At 40.3% G+C, this 11,180-nt stretch overlaps 1 protein-coding gene across 2 annotated transcripts in view; it reads left to right on the top strand.

The window, feature by feature from the left end:
• Positions 1-600: 600 nt before the first annotated feature.
• TSC22D2 (TSC22 domain family member 2) overlaps positions 601-11,180 on the top strand; it is a 34,244-nt gene continuing 23,664 nt past the window's right edge. For both annotated transcript variants that reach the window (XM_070945446.1, XM_070945445.1), the window contains exon 1: positions 601-3,443. In XM_070945446.1, the coding sequence (XP_070801547.1) occupies positions 1,516-3,443 (1,928 nt within the window). In that variant the 5' untranslated portion in view covers positions 601-1,515. The remainder of the gene's footprint in view (positions 3,444-11,180) is intronic.

The following is an 11,180-nucleotide window of genomic DNA, read 5'->3' as shown; positions in this document are numbered from 1 at the left end:
GGTAAACATTTGACTTTAATGCGGATTCAAACCAGTTAAAAACCCAGCAGACTCATAAATGTACTCCTGGCAGCAGGGGAAGCACTTTCCTCATTAGAAAAACCTCCAGGCAAAGAGGAGGCTATAAAAGTTATAGTATAACTTAGTCGGGCGTGTCACATCCTAAAGATAAAAGGGCCACAACCGGGGCAGATAAAACTTCGACGTGGAACACAAGCAGGGACATTAAAAAAAGGGGGGGGCTACATCGTTCCTATCCTCCCTTCCCCCCCCCTTGCCCCCGCCCCCACCCCGGGAAGATACCAAGTCTGCTGAGAGAAAGAGAAGGCGAGGTGGAGCCAGTGGAATATTCCAAACGGTTAACATGACGATGGCGAAGGGGCGGGGTTTTGTCTCAGAGAAGTCACGCTCCGCTCCCTCCCTCCCTCTCGCCCGCCCCTTTCTAGGCCGGATGAAATTTCTCAGCCGCTCGAGTTGGAGAGGGGCGCGTCCGCGGGTGCTGATGTCAGCGCGCGCTCCTGCGTGGGGGGCGGAGACAAGTGAGGCTGCCGCAGTAGCAGCCCTGCTCCAGTTCCCAGCCTGCCCCGCGGCTCCATTTGAGCCCCATCTTGAGCGAGGGGAGTGAGCAGTTTGAATTTCAGCTCCTTCGGCGGCGCAGGGGAACGGAGCGTGCGCGGCGCTTTTCAGAGAAGGGGGAAAAGGAGCCCGGCCGCTCCGCCTCGCTGCCACCTGGCTCGGCAGACGGAGAAATTGCTCTGGCGGCACAGAGCGAGCGACCCCGCTGCGTCTAGGAGGCCCGCCCGCCTGAGGGGGCCGCTGTGACCGGACTCGTTCTCGTCCCCTCTTTTCTCTCCTCCCCAGAAGATGATGCGTCTGGTGCTGATCTCCAGGTAGAGCGGGGAGGCAGGGCGGCCTGCGCCTCAGGGACGCCTCGCCGGCTGCCGCCGCCGCCGCCGCCCCTCTCCGAAAGCTTGCGGACGGATCAGTGGCGTTGGCCCGCCTTGGGAATCCCGGGTCTGGCCGGAAGCCCGGCAGCGGAGCGGCTTGAGTGATAGCGCCACCCCGGCCGCGCAACCCGAGAACGGCTGTGAAAGGAACCTCAGCTGCGAAAGGGGACAGCGGAACTCGCGGAGAGGCGAGAAGAAGAGGAGGAGGAGGAGGAGGTGGCGGCGCCGCCGCCTGCCCGCCGAGGGGCCCGCCGCTTTACTCAAGGGGAGGAAGAGGAGGAGCCCGGCCGCCGCCCCCCTTCCCTTTTTTGCCTCGTCTCCAACCCCAGGCCTGGTGACCGCCTGCTGAGCCCGGACTGCGTCGGGAGGCCGGAGGAATGTGCGAGACGGCCAGCGACTGCGCCGTAGAGAGAACGTGATCCTCCTCCTCCGCTACGCCCGGCCAGGCTTGTGTGGCGGCCAGCTCGGACCCCTTTCAAGGTCCTCACCTAGTTTTTCGTCGACTCCGGCGAGGGCAGGTGGGCGGAACCCCCTGACTTCTCACCCGCGTCTCTCTCGCGAAGGAACCATGTCCAAGATGCCGGCCAAGAAAAAAAGCTGTTTTCAGATCACAAGTGTGACGACGGCCCAAGTGGCTAGCAGCATCACGGAAGATACCGAGAGCTTGGACGACCCGGATGAATCCCGCACCGAGGATGTTTCATCGGAGATTTTCGATGTGTCCCGTGCCACCGACTATGGACCTGAAGATGTCTGTGAGCGCAGCTCCTCCGAGGAAACTCTCAACAATGTGGGTGATGCTGAGACTCCAGGGACAGTCTCTCCCAATTTGCTTCTGGATGGCCAAGTAGCTGCTGCTGCTGTTGCTGCGGCTTCTGGAGGGATCCAGCCGCCGCCTTCTCCTGCTGTGCCTGTTGCCAATGGAGGAGCGGTTCCCAGGAGCACTGTGATGCCTTCAGCGACTGCCAGCCAAGCCTGCTCAGTAGCGACAGGAGGCAGCAGTGTGCAACCAGCTGCTGGTCCGCCAGCCATGCCTCTAACGGCTGCTGCCGCATGCAGTTCTCGCTTCAGAGTGATCAAGCTAGACCATGGTACTGGAGAGCCGTATAGACGGGGACGATGGACGTGTATGGAATACTATGATCGGGACTCGGATGGTGGGGCTGTGTTAGCCAGGACTGGTGATTGCATTAGACACAACAGTACTTTTGAACAAGCTGTTCAAGATAGGGACAGTGGCTTAGGTGCTACTGGTAGTTCATTGATTGTCTCAGGTGTGGTAACTTCTGTGCATGGCCCTGACTCTTTAGCTGACAGTTCTGTTACTGCTGTTTCACAGCTACTCCAGCCAGAGAAAATAAACCAGCCCCCTCCACAGCAGCCTAATTTTGTTATTGGTCAGCAGCCTCACAGTAGTGCTCAGCCAATCTATTCCGGAGCCACAGTAGCAGGCCAGCAGGTGATGGGATCTCTGTTGCAGACACAGGTAAATGCACCGAGCATGGGGCAAGCTGGGCCTAATGGGAAAGGCTTACCATCTACGAATGTAGCAATAGCTCAGCCAGGTTTGCCTATGCCACAACAGCAAGTACAGCAAGCAAATGTACCAGTGGCACAGACTCAGCAGTTTGCTTACTCTCAGTCACAGATGACACCAGTACACATGGTGTCAGCCCAGACTCCTGGTCAGCCAGAGTACATTCAGCATATGACAGTAATGCAGTCTCAAGGAGCTACACAACAGGCTGCTTCTGGCTCAGTCACAGGCACTGGAGCTTCCAGTCTTCCAGCAGCACAAGTAGTTGGTCAGAATCCTTCACCTCTAGCACCAGTGATGGGAGTTGCTTCACCAGCAGGCGAAACAATAGGACAGGGATCTGGGCTAATGCAGGGTGGCCTGACAACTCCACTTCAGACTGTCATTTCTCAACCAGGAGGTGTGGTACAGCAAGGCATTGGACATGCAGGGGCTGTTCAACAGAAATCCATGACTCAGCAGCAAATGGGTGGAAGCAGTCAAGTGGCTGGTGCTCCACACAGTATAGTCTCCGGAGTTCAGAATGTGCCTGTAGCTGTACCTGGTACTACTGTGCCTAATGTGTCTACAACTTCTGTTACTATGCCAAATGCCTCTGTTACTTTAGTCCAATCTCAGCTGACCAGCCATACAACTGTCAGTAGAAGTTCCAGTGTTGTCCAGCAACATATTGGCCTTCCATTAATGCAAGGCACAAGCAGTGTACATACGAATCTACCACAATCTAACATTGGACAGTTTCAGACACAGCCTTTAGGCCAGATTGATGATACTAGAAGAAAATCTGAACCCCTACCTCAACCACCACTTTCTCTTGTTGCTGAAAACAAACTTCATGTGAAGCCACCTATTCCGGACAGTTTAACAAACCCTCTTAATTTACCTGCAACTACTCCTATGAACAGTCTTGCCAGCACTGTCTTTGGCATATCTATTCCTGTTGATGGTGATGAAGACAGGTATTTATTTTTTTATATTTTCTAAATGGAATGTATGGTTGGAAACACATTTTACTGGAATGTTTATTGAGTTTAAATACATGTTAAATCTATTTCAAGGTACTTGCTGATAAGATAGACATGTAGGATAAATTTTAACCTCTGGTTCATTACTAAACTATGTTGCAAAACTGTGGAAAATTTTATAAGAATATTAAGGAAATGAGATCATAGACATTAAATAAAAAAAGATAAACTTCTATGCTGCTGAAAAGAGTTACAGTAACTCTTGAATCTGTCAAGTACATTTGGTAACTTGAAAAGAAATACTTTATTTCATTTTTTTGTAGCATAAACTAGAAATAATTAAATTTAGCCTTATTAACTGGTCTATCAACTTATTCTATCAGATTACTAATTATATATTTTCACAAATGTGGAAGAAAACATATGAGGACATAAATATAGTCTGGAATATATATCTTTCAGGAGTTTTAATGTAAACCTGCAGATATTAACAAAAGGTACTTCTTAAGAAAAAGGAGATCATAGAGGTAAAGAAGGTTCCACATTGACTTGTTTTTTAAATAGAATATCATTGTTACATGTATGTGAGTATTTCATAAGGAACATAAAATCTTATGAGCACACTGTTCTGTTTTAAAGGATGTTTGCTGAAACGCATGCTACACTTAAGTTGATTGGGATTGGCTTCCTGAAAATAAATTGTTTAGGATTGCAATTTTAGCATACTATTTTTTTAAAAAACAACAACGCTAACAACATGTTCTTGTTTGGAATAAGTTGTACCATATCTTTCCCAGGTTTTGGAATTCCATATATAAAATATTTCTAAATGGTTTCTTTGAACAAAGTACCAAATTTGGAAATGTAGAGCTCCCTCATTCGTTGAAGCATCAAAATGCTTTAAGGAAATACAATTCAGTAAGAAGTTTATATTTAAAAGGTGTAATCACAAAAGTAAAGTAAGAAGCGATAAAAAAATCAGGATATGCAGAAAATGCTGATCTCTTCTGTAAAGCTGAATGTTCTTGAACTAAGACACAGCTTTATAAAAGTTAATGTAATTAAACCTAAAAATGTAGAGCAAGAAATAGTTTGTATCTAAATTTGCAATCTAAAATCACCTTGGAAATGTGTTCCAGGATTTCTCAGTTAATATGTATAGGCTTGCTCTGTTGGTTTTTCTTTAAAAACTTCCCCTAAAATATTTATTTCAAGAAGAAACTTTCAATCATGCAGAATTGTGATCTATACCAGGATATTCTCTTTCTGTTCCCTCCTTTCTATGATAAGAATTTCCACAGCAGCAGAAGCATGGTTTTTGTGTGGGAAAGCAAGAAAGAAATTGTAAAAAATAGGGAGAAATGTATTTTATAATGTAATTAAAAGAGGAGATAGCATTATGCTTGGTTTAAAATTTATATGGTTACTATAACTTAAGATTCTTCCAATTAATTGGTTGGCATTAAATATGACTGAGATGCTTAGGAGAAACCTGTTATTTTTAGCAGGTAGTTACTTATTTTTTGTGTACTTAAGTTATATTGCTTAGCTACTATTACAGTTAAATTTTGAGGCAAAGAAGTTCTATAACATAAAATAAATCAGCATTGTAATCAAAATATCAGTTTTTAACCTATCCTATTAAAGTAAAATACTACTACAAATCAATTCCTAGAATTATTTCTGAAGCAATTTGTAGATATTACAATACTGTTTATTTGGTTTTTTTTAAAGATTTGGGATAGGTTGGAATTTCAAAATGAAGTCTTGTTTAATATGACAGATTTCAAAGCACAGATTCTTTTGCTAGATTTTTTTGTTATTTGGTAAAGGTTATTATAGTTTTCTGTGATATTGCACCCCATTATTATCAAAGTTGTTTAAAACTACATTGGAAATAATGTCTCTTCTCATTGATGGTCTTCAGAATTCTGGGTGGGTCTGATATTCATCAGCAGAAGAATTACATAATCACTGGATTCATAAATCATTCTTATGGGTTAGTGTCATCTGAACAGAAGAAACTTTGTTCAACAGATTATGACAGTATAATTGAATCTTAATATTCAGTTAATTGATCTCAGTATATGGTATTGAATTGGTAGTATGAAAACATTCTAAATCTGAAAACAGTTAAAAAGTAGATTGATCTGCTTGCTTCAAAGGTGACATAATTTTTCTACTTTGGTTTAATAAATGTCTTATGAGTTATATCAAATTAATAAATATATGAAGCTACATTTTTATTTTTTAAATTAGTAAATGCTTCATAACATTCAAATAAAAATAGTTTTAAATAAATTAGCATATATTAGATTGCTAAACTTATATTCTTTTAAATCCACAGACTTTTTAAGAAATATAACAAACTCACTATTATACTTTTGGCTCTTGTGAAAACTTATTTTAAACTCTCATTTTTCAATTGATGGATACATGGTGTAATAAATACCATAAACTGGATAGAAAGACTTAGTTAATCAGTATGAACTCTATGGACTATAACCCAGAATTTTGATGAATGCCTGCAATGTGAACTTTCAGCAGTCACCATTAGATGATTGAAAATTTGCAAGAATTTCTTCACAAACTACCTTTGTGTTATATTTAAAAATGTATTTGTATGGTGTCCAAATTTGTGATACAATATTATAAAGGTAAAACTAACCTTTCAAGGCTTTTTTCTTCATGGGAGAAAAACTTGTTAGCTTTAACATTGATGATGGTTTTGTAATCTATTGTTCATAGCATTTATATGTGCTATTTGAAGGCTAGATTTAAAAAAGATTGTACAAACTGAAAATAGTAGGCTCTAGGCTCTACTCACATCCTGTTATTATTGATTTCTCCCTCCTAGTTGTTTGTTAAGCTTGCTAACAGGTATAACCATCAGGTTTTCATTCTCTAAAATTGGTTTTTGCTATGAACCCAGTTCAAGGCTTATGTGCATCCTTTGAGATTCACTGTAGTTCTATATAATTAACTGCATGGAATAACAACATATTTTCTTACACATTCATCAAAATATATGAGAGTTAAAGTTCATTCCAATCCTTTCTAGATCTATTACATTAATAATATACACAGAACATGCTGTAACTGTAGATCTTGATATTTTACATTATTAAACAGGATGGTCTAAAATGTTCTGGAATTGGAACCTCAATTCCTGGGATATAGTTAAAGGAGAAACTGAATGTAAGGAATAGTTTCTTATTAGATTGTCCTAAATTTTAGTGGCAGTTATCTGGCATATTATTAAACTTGTATAATTATCTTTCTAGAACAGGTGTGTCTAGGCCACATGTGGCCCTTGACAGTTATTAATGCAACCCCACAAGATAATAAGAAATACAAATAAAGGAAGTTTGTTATTTATGTACATTAACTGTATTATATATTTTATATGCAGCCCAAGGCAGCAAGTCAAAAGGTTGGATGACCATGTTCTAGACATTTTATGAAATAATTTTAAAATTATTTTATTAAAACTGCTTCCATTTATTTATTAGAATAACAGGAGCTTGTAAAGTTCAAATACATACATCAAATATTTTATTTAGCAAAAATAGTAATTTTAATATTAGTGATACAATTATGTATCCGCTCTCTACTAAACAAATCATTATATTAAGTATTTTGATTATTATACCTATTTAATATTTTTCATAAAGGTTTTTTTTAATAAATGCTGTTAGTAGTTTTTCCTAATACTGTTTCATTTGATAAGCAAATTTCCCTATTTCTATTATACAGTGGATTTTTTGGCACTGAGTTAGAGTTAGATTGGGCTTGGTATTTATCTCTAAATAACTTGTGTTGCCATAATTGATCAGAGAAGAAGTTATTTTGCCCTTTATACCCATGGAGGGATTCCATGGAATAAATATGAGCTTCATGTTGGCTTCTAAGTGTCCTAATAGACTTATTGCACTGACTAACGAAAAATGGGTTCTTTATTATTTTATGTTTATTTACTTCAGCCTGTGGTTGGTGATGACTGAATTAGAATCAGTCCAAATGAAAAATAAATTTAGAATATATTGAGATTGTAGCAGAGAAATGACATGTCATTGAAAAGGCAATGATGAATGTAGGTCAAATAATCAGCAAATGAAATAAAGGAAAAAGTATAATATTTATATAGTCCCATTTCTGAAGTAGCTGGCTTAAACATTTTAAATAGCCAGACTTAAACTTCCTGTCTACAAGTCCAATAATTTTTTTAGGATTTTAGGTTAGTTGAATGGAGTAAAGCTGTCGATTCTCCATTGTGCTGAGTAGAAAATCCAAGGAATGGGTTTTGCTCCTCTCTTCTACTTGTAGGCTGAGTTAATCAGTTCTTTGGCCACGCCTCCCTTGCCTGTGCATGCCCAGCCTTTGAGTAGAAGAGATGCAAGAAAAAAGTGCTGGAGAAGCAAAGACCTATTTTCTTGGATAAGTTAGAAATATTTATCCCCATTAAAGCTGAGACTATTATGACTGGATCAAATATCTTAATAGTTTGCCTTTTAAAAATTATTCTAAAGTTAGTCTTTATTTGAAAAACATAAGTCTAGCCACTTTGAATTTTTTCTTTTTCTTAAAAACTACTGGTCTTCCAACACTTAATATTAGGAAAATGGATATAATTTGGAAATACAGCAATATACAATATTTAATATGGTTAATAAGCCAGTGTTAGTTCATATGGATTAACTAAACCAGGGGTATGGAACATTAATCACTCAAAGAGCCATTTGGACCCATTTCCCACAGAAAAGAAAACACTGGGAGCCACAAAATCTGGGTGGGCGTGGCCAACTCAACGTCACTCCCACCCACATGACCTGCCAGCCACACCTACCCAGGTTTTGTGGCTCCAGGTGTTTTCTCTGGGAAATGGGTCTCCCTCTCTCCCCCCCTTCTGTTTTTCTCTTTTTCCTCTCCCTTTCCCTCTTTCTTTCTTTCCCTTCTTTCTCTCCCCTTCTCTCATTTGTTTCCCTCTTTTTCCCCCTCTCTCATTCCCTCCATCATTCTCTCCCTCCAGCTCATTTCTCTCCCCCTCTCCCTTCTCTCTCATTTGTTTCTCTCTTTTTCCCCTATCATTTTCTCATTTCTCTTTTTCTTTTATTTCTGTCTCATTTCTCTCTTTCTCTCCCTTTCATTTCTGTTTTTCTCTTTTTCCCCTCCCTCCCTCCCTTTTCTTTCTTTCTTTCTCTCCCTTCTCTGTTTTCCTCTTTTCCCTCTCTATCTCTCTCTCATTTCTCTCTCCCTTCTCTCATTTGTTTCTCTTTCCTCTTATTCTCCCTCCATCATTTTCTCATTTCTCTCTCTTTTCTCCCCTTTTCTCTCATCTCTCTTCCTCCCCCCCTCTCTTGTGTGTGTGTGTGCTCCCTCTTGAATCATTTCCAAAAACAGGCAAGGGTTGGAGTTGTTTTTGTTTTTTTGCTGATGTTCTTTCTTTTTCTTTGGGTGCTTTTTACCATATGATTTAAATCAAGAGTCATTTCAGGTTCCCAGATAAATGAAGCTCTTTCATCCCCCTGCTGTAGCTCCCTCTCAGCTAGCTGGCCCTGCCCCTGCCCCTCCCCTCCCAGTCACTCCTCGCGTAGCCTGGGAAGGCAAGGGCAACGATGGGGATGGAGACTCGCTCTGAACAAGAGAGACTCACCCCTGTTGCCTCTCATCTCATGGAGGCTTCTTCCAGCGCTTCTTAGTGCTGCACGCACCTTGGTTGCTTGGGGAGACACACGACTTGCTTTCTGCCCTGAGATGCTGGCCCGGGCTGGCTGCAGCCAATGCTCCCTGTTGTAAACAGCATCCCTCCTCCTCCTGAAGCCCATTACGATGCAGAGCATCGGTGAGGGGCGTGGCTAGCCAGCCAATAGGGAGCCACAGCAGGGGGACGAAAGAGCCACATGCAGCTCTGAGGCCACAGGTTGCCGACACCCGAACTAAATGCTTATCATCCAATTCAGTTCACAAGGAGTCTCCTTATATTTATTCTATAACCAGACTGGCATAGTTTGGAGGTAAGCCATCATTTTAGTTGGAGAGCTTTTCCAGATGATGCTTTATCTTCCAACAGAATAACAAGCTTTCATGATCTATTCCAGCAGAAAAGGATATCGTACCCTATCTGTTTTCTGTCAGTAATTTATGATATGAGAAGCCTTTTATAAACTCTTGTACTTCAGTTTTCAGCTAGTATCTCTCTTCAGCTCTGTTCCTTTGAATTAAAAAAAAATCAAAATTCATAATTATATTTTTATCCTGAGATAGATAGATGGATGGATGGAAGGATGGATGGATGGATGGATGGAGAGAGGGGAGAGGGGAGGGAGGGGCAGGCAATGTGGCAAACTTAATATTCCTATTTTCTATTTTCATCACAAAAACTACCCTGTGAGATAGGCTGGGCTTAGAGAATGCCTGTTCCAAAGTCTCCCAGTTTTCATGCCTAAGGGAGGCAAGCCTAAGGAAGGTCTAGAATTCAGTGTCTTGTTCATATCATGTTCCATATAGTTAGTAGGAAAAAGTTTGCTGAATAAATGTATTTAGCTGCCTGCATTAGCAGGCATGCAAGTTCTGTGTTTTAAATATGACATATGAAAGTGGACATTCAGAGTTTATCCCATTTTTACTTTTCCAACTTATTTTGAACATTTAGAGATCACTGCAATGAGAGAGAAGAAAGTCATTAAAATTATTTCCTTCAGATTAACAATAGTTTAGAGTAAGAATTATTAGTTTTGTAAGTGTTTTGTAGCTAAATTGATCAACAGAATTGATGTTGGATAACTTAATCTAATAGGACAAATATTAGGTTTAGCTCTAGTCTCTAAAAACAAAAGGAGATCTATATTCCAGTGTTACCAGATCTCACAGGAAACTTCCATCATGTGTGAATTTCATACTTGCCAATCAGAGAAATAGAGAATTGAAATATACATTGCCAAATCATCTAGAACTTCAAACTATACCCTTAATTTTTTTTGCCATGAAAGTTCTAATCAACATTTGAGATATAAGAACTTACAGAAGACTTTTCACATTCTTTATCCTTTTAAAATTTGATTGATATGATAAGGCTGCAACAACAACAAGCTAGTGTTTCTTAGTAGATTTTTAGAAAAGTGCAAAGAAACAAATGGCATCGAAATTGATTTAGAAAGTAAATGCTTAATTCAGAACAGTAAAGCCAACTCTTGAAGACGGTCGAAGAAATATGCTTAAGTGTTATTTGATAAATATCAAATTTGAAAAGTAAACCATTCATGGGTTCCAGAGAAACCCAAGTAAAATCACTTTTAATCCAAATAGAGAAGGCATATTGAAACAACATGCTACCTTTCTGTGAAAATTTAGCAATAGGCAGGCCAAGTTTTTTGAATGGAAAATATTTATAATGTTCCACTTGAACTACTATCATCCTTTACGTATGCAAGATTTCTTTTTATTGAAATTAGAAAGTTTTTTGCTGTTATTTTTAATGGATATTTTCTTTTCAGTAAAATGTTTTCATATTCAGAGGACAAGTCCCCTTTCCAAATTAAATGGGACAACAATGAATATCTGGCATCTTAAATTATGATTTCAAAGAAATAAATATTTAGTCTGGTAAAGAATCTGCTACTTTGATTAGATTCCAGATTTGCAGGAAGCTAGAAATGGGGAAAAAATACTATGGGACATTATTTTAGCTCAGATAATCTAGTTGCTGCAACTTTAGTTTTTGACGGTGAGAGT

The sequence above is a fragment of the Pituophis catenifer genome, unplaced genomic scaffold (assembly GCF_029215685.1).
Source record: "Pituophis catenifer annectens isolate HBS135680 unplaced genomic scaffold, rPitCat1.0.hap2 SCAF_6, whole genome shotgun sequence".
NCBI lineage: Eukaryota > Metazoa > Chordata > Lepidosauria > Squamata > Colubridae > Pituophis > Pituophis catenifer.
This window is presented reverse-complemented; position numbering and strand designations above follow the sequence as displayed.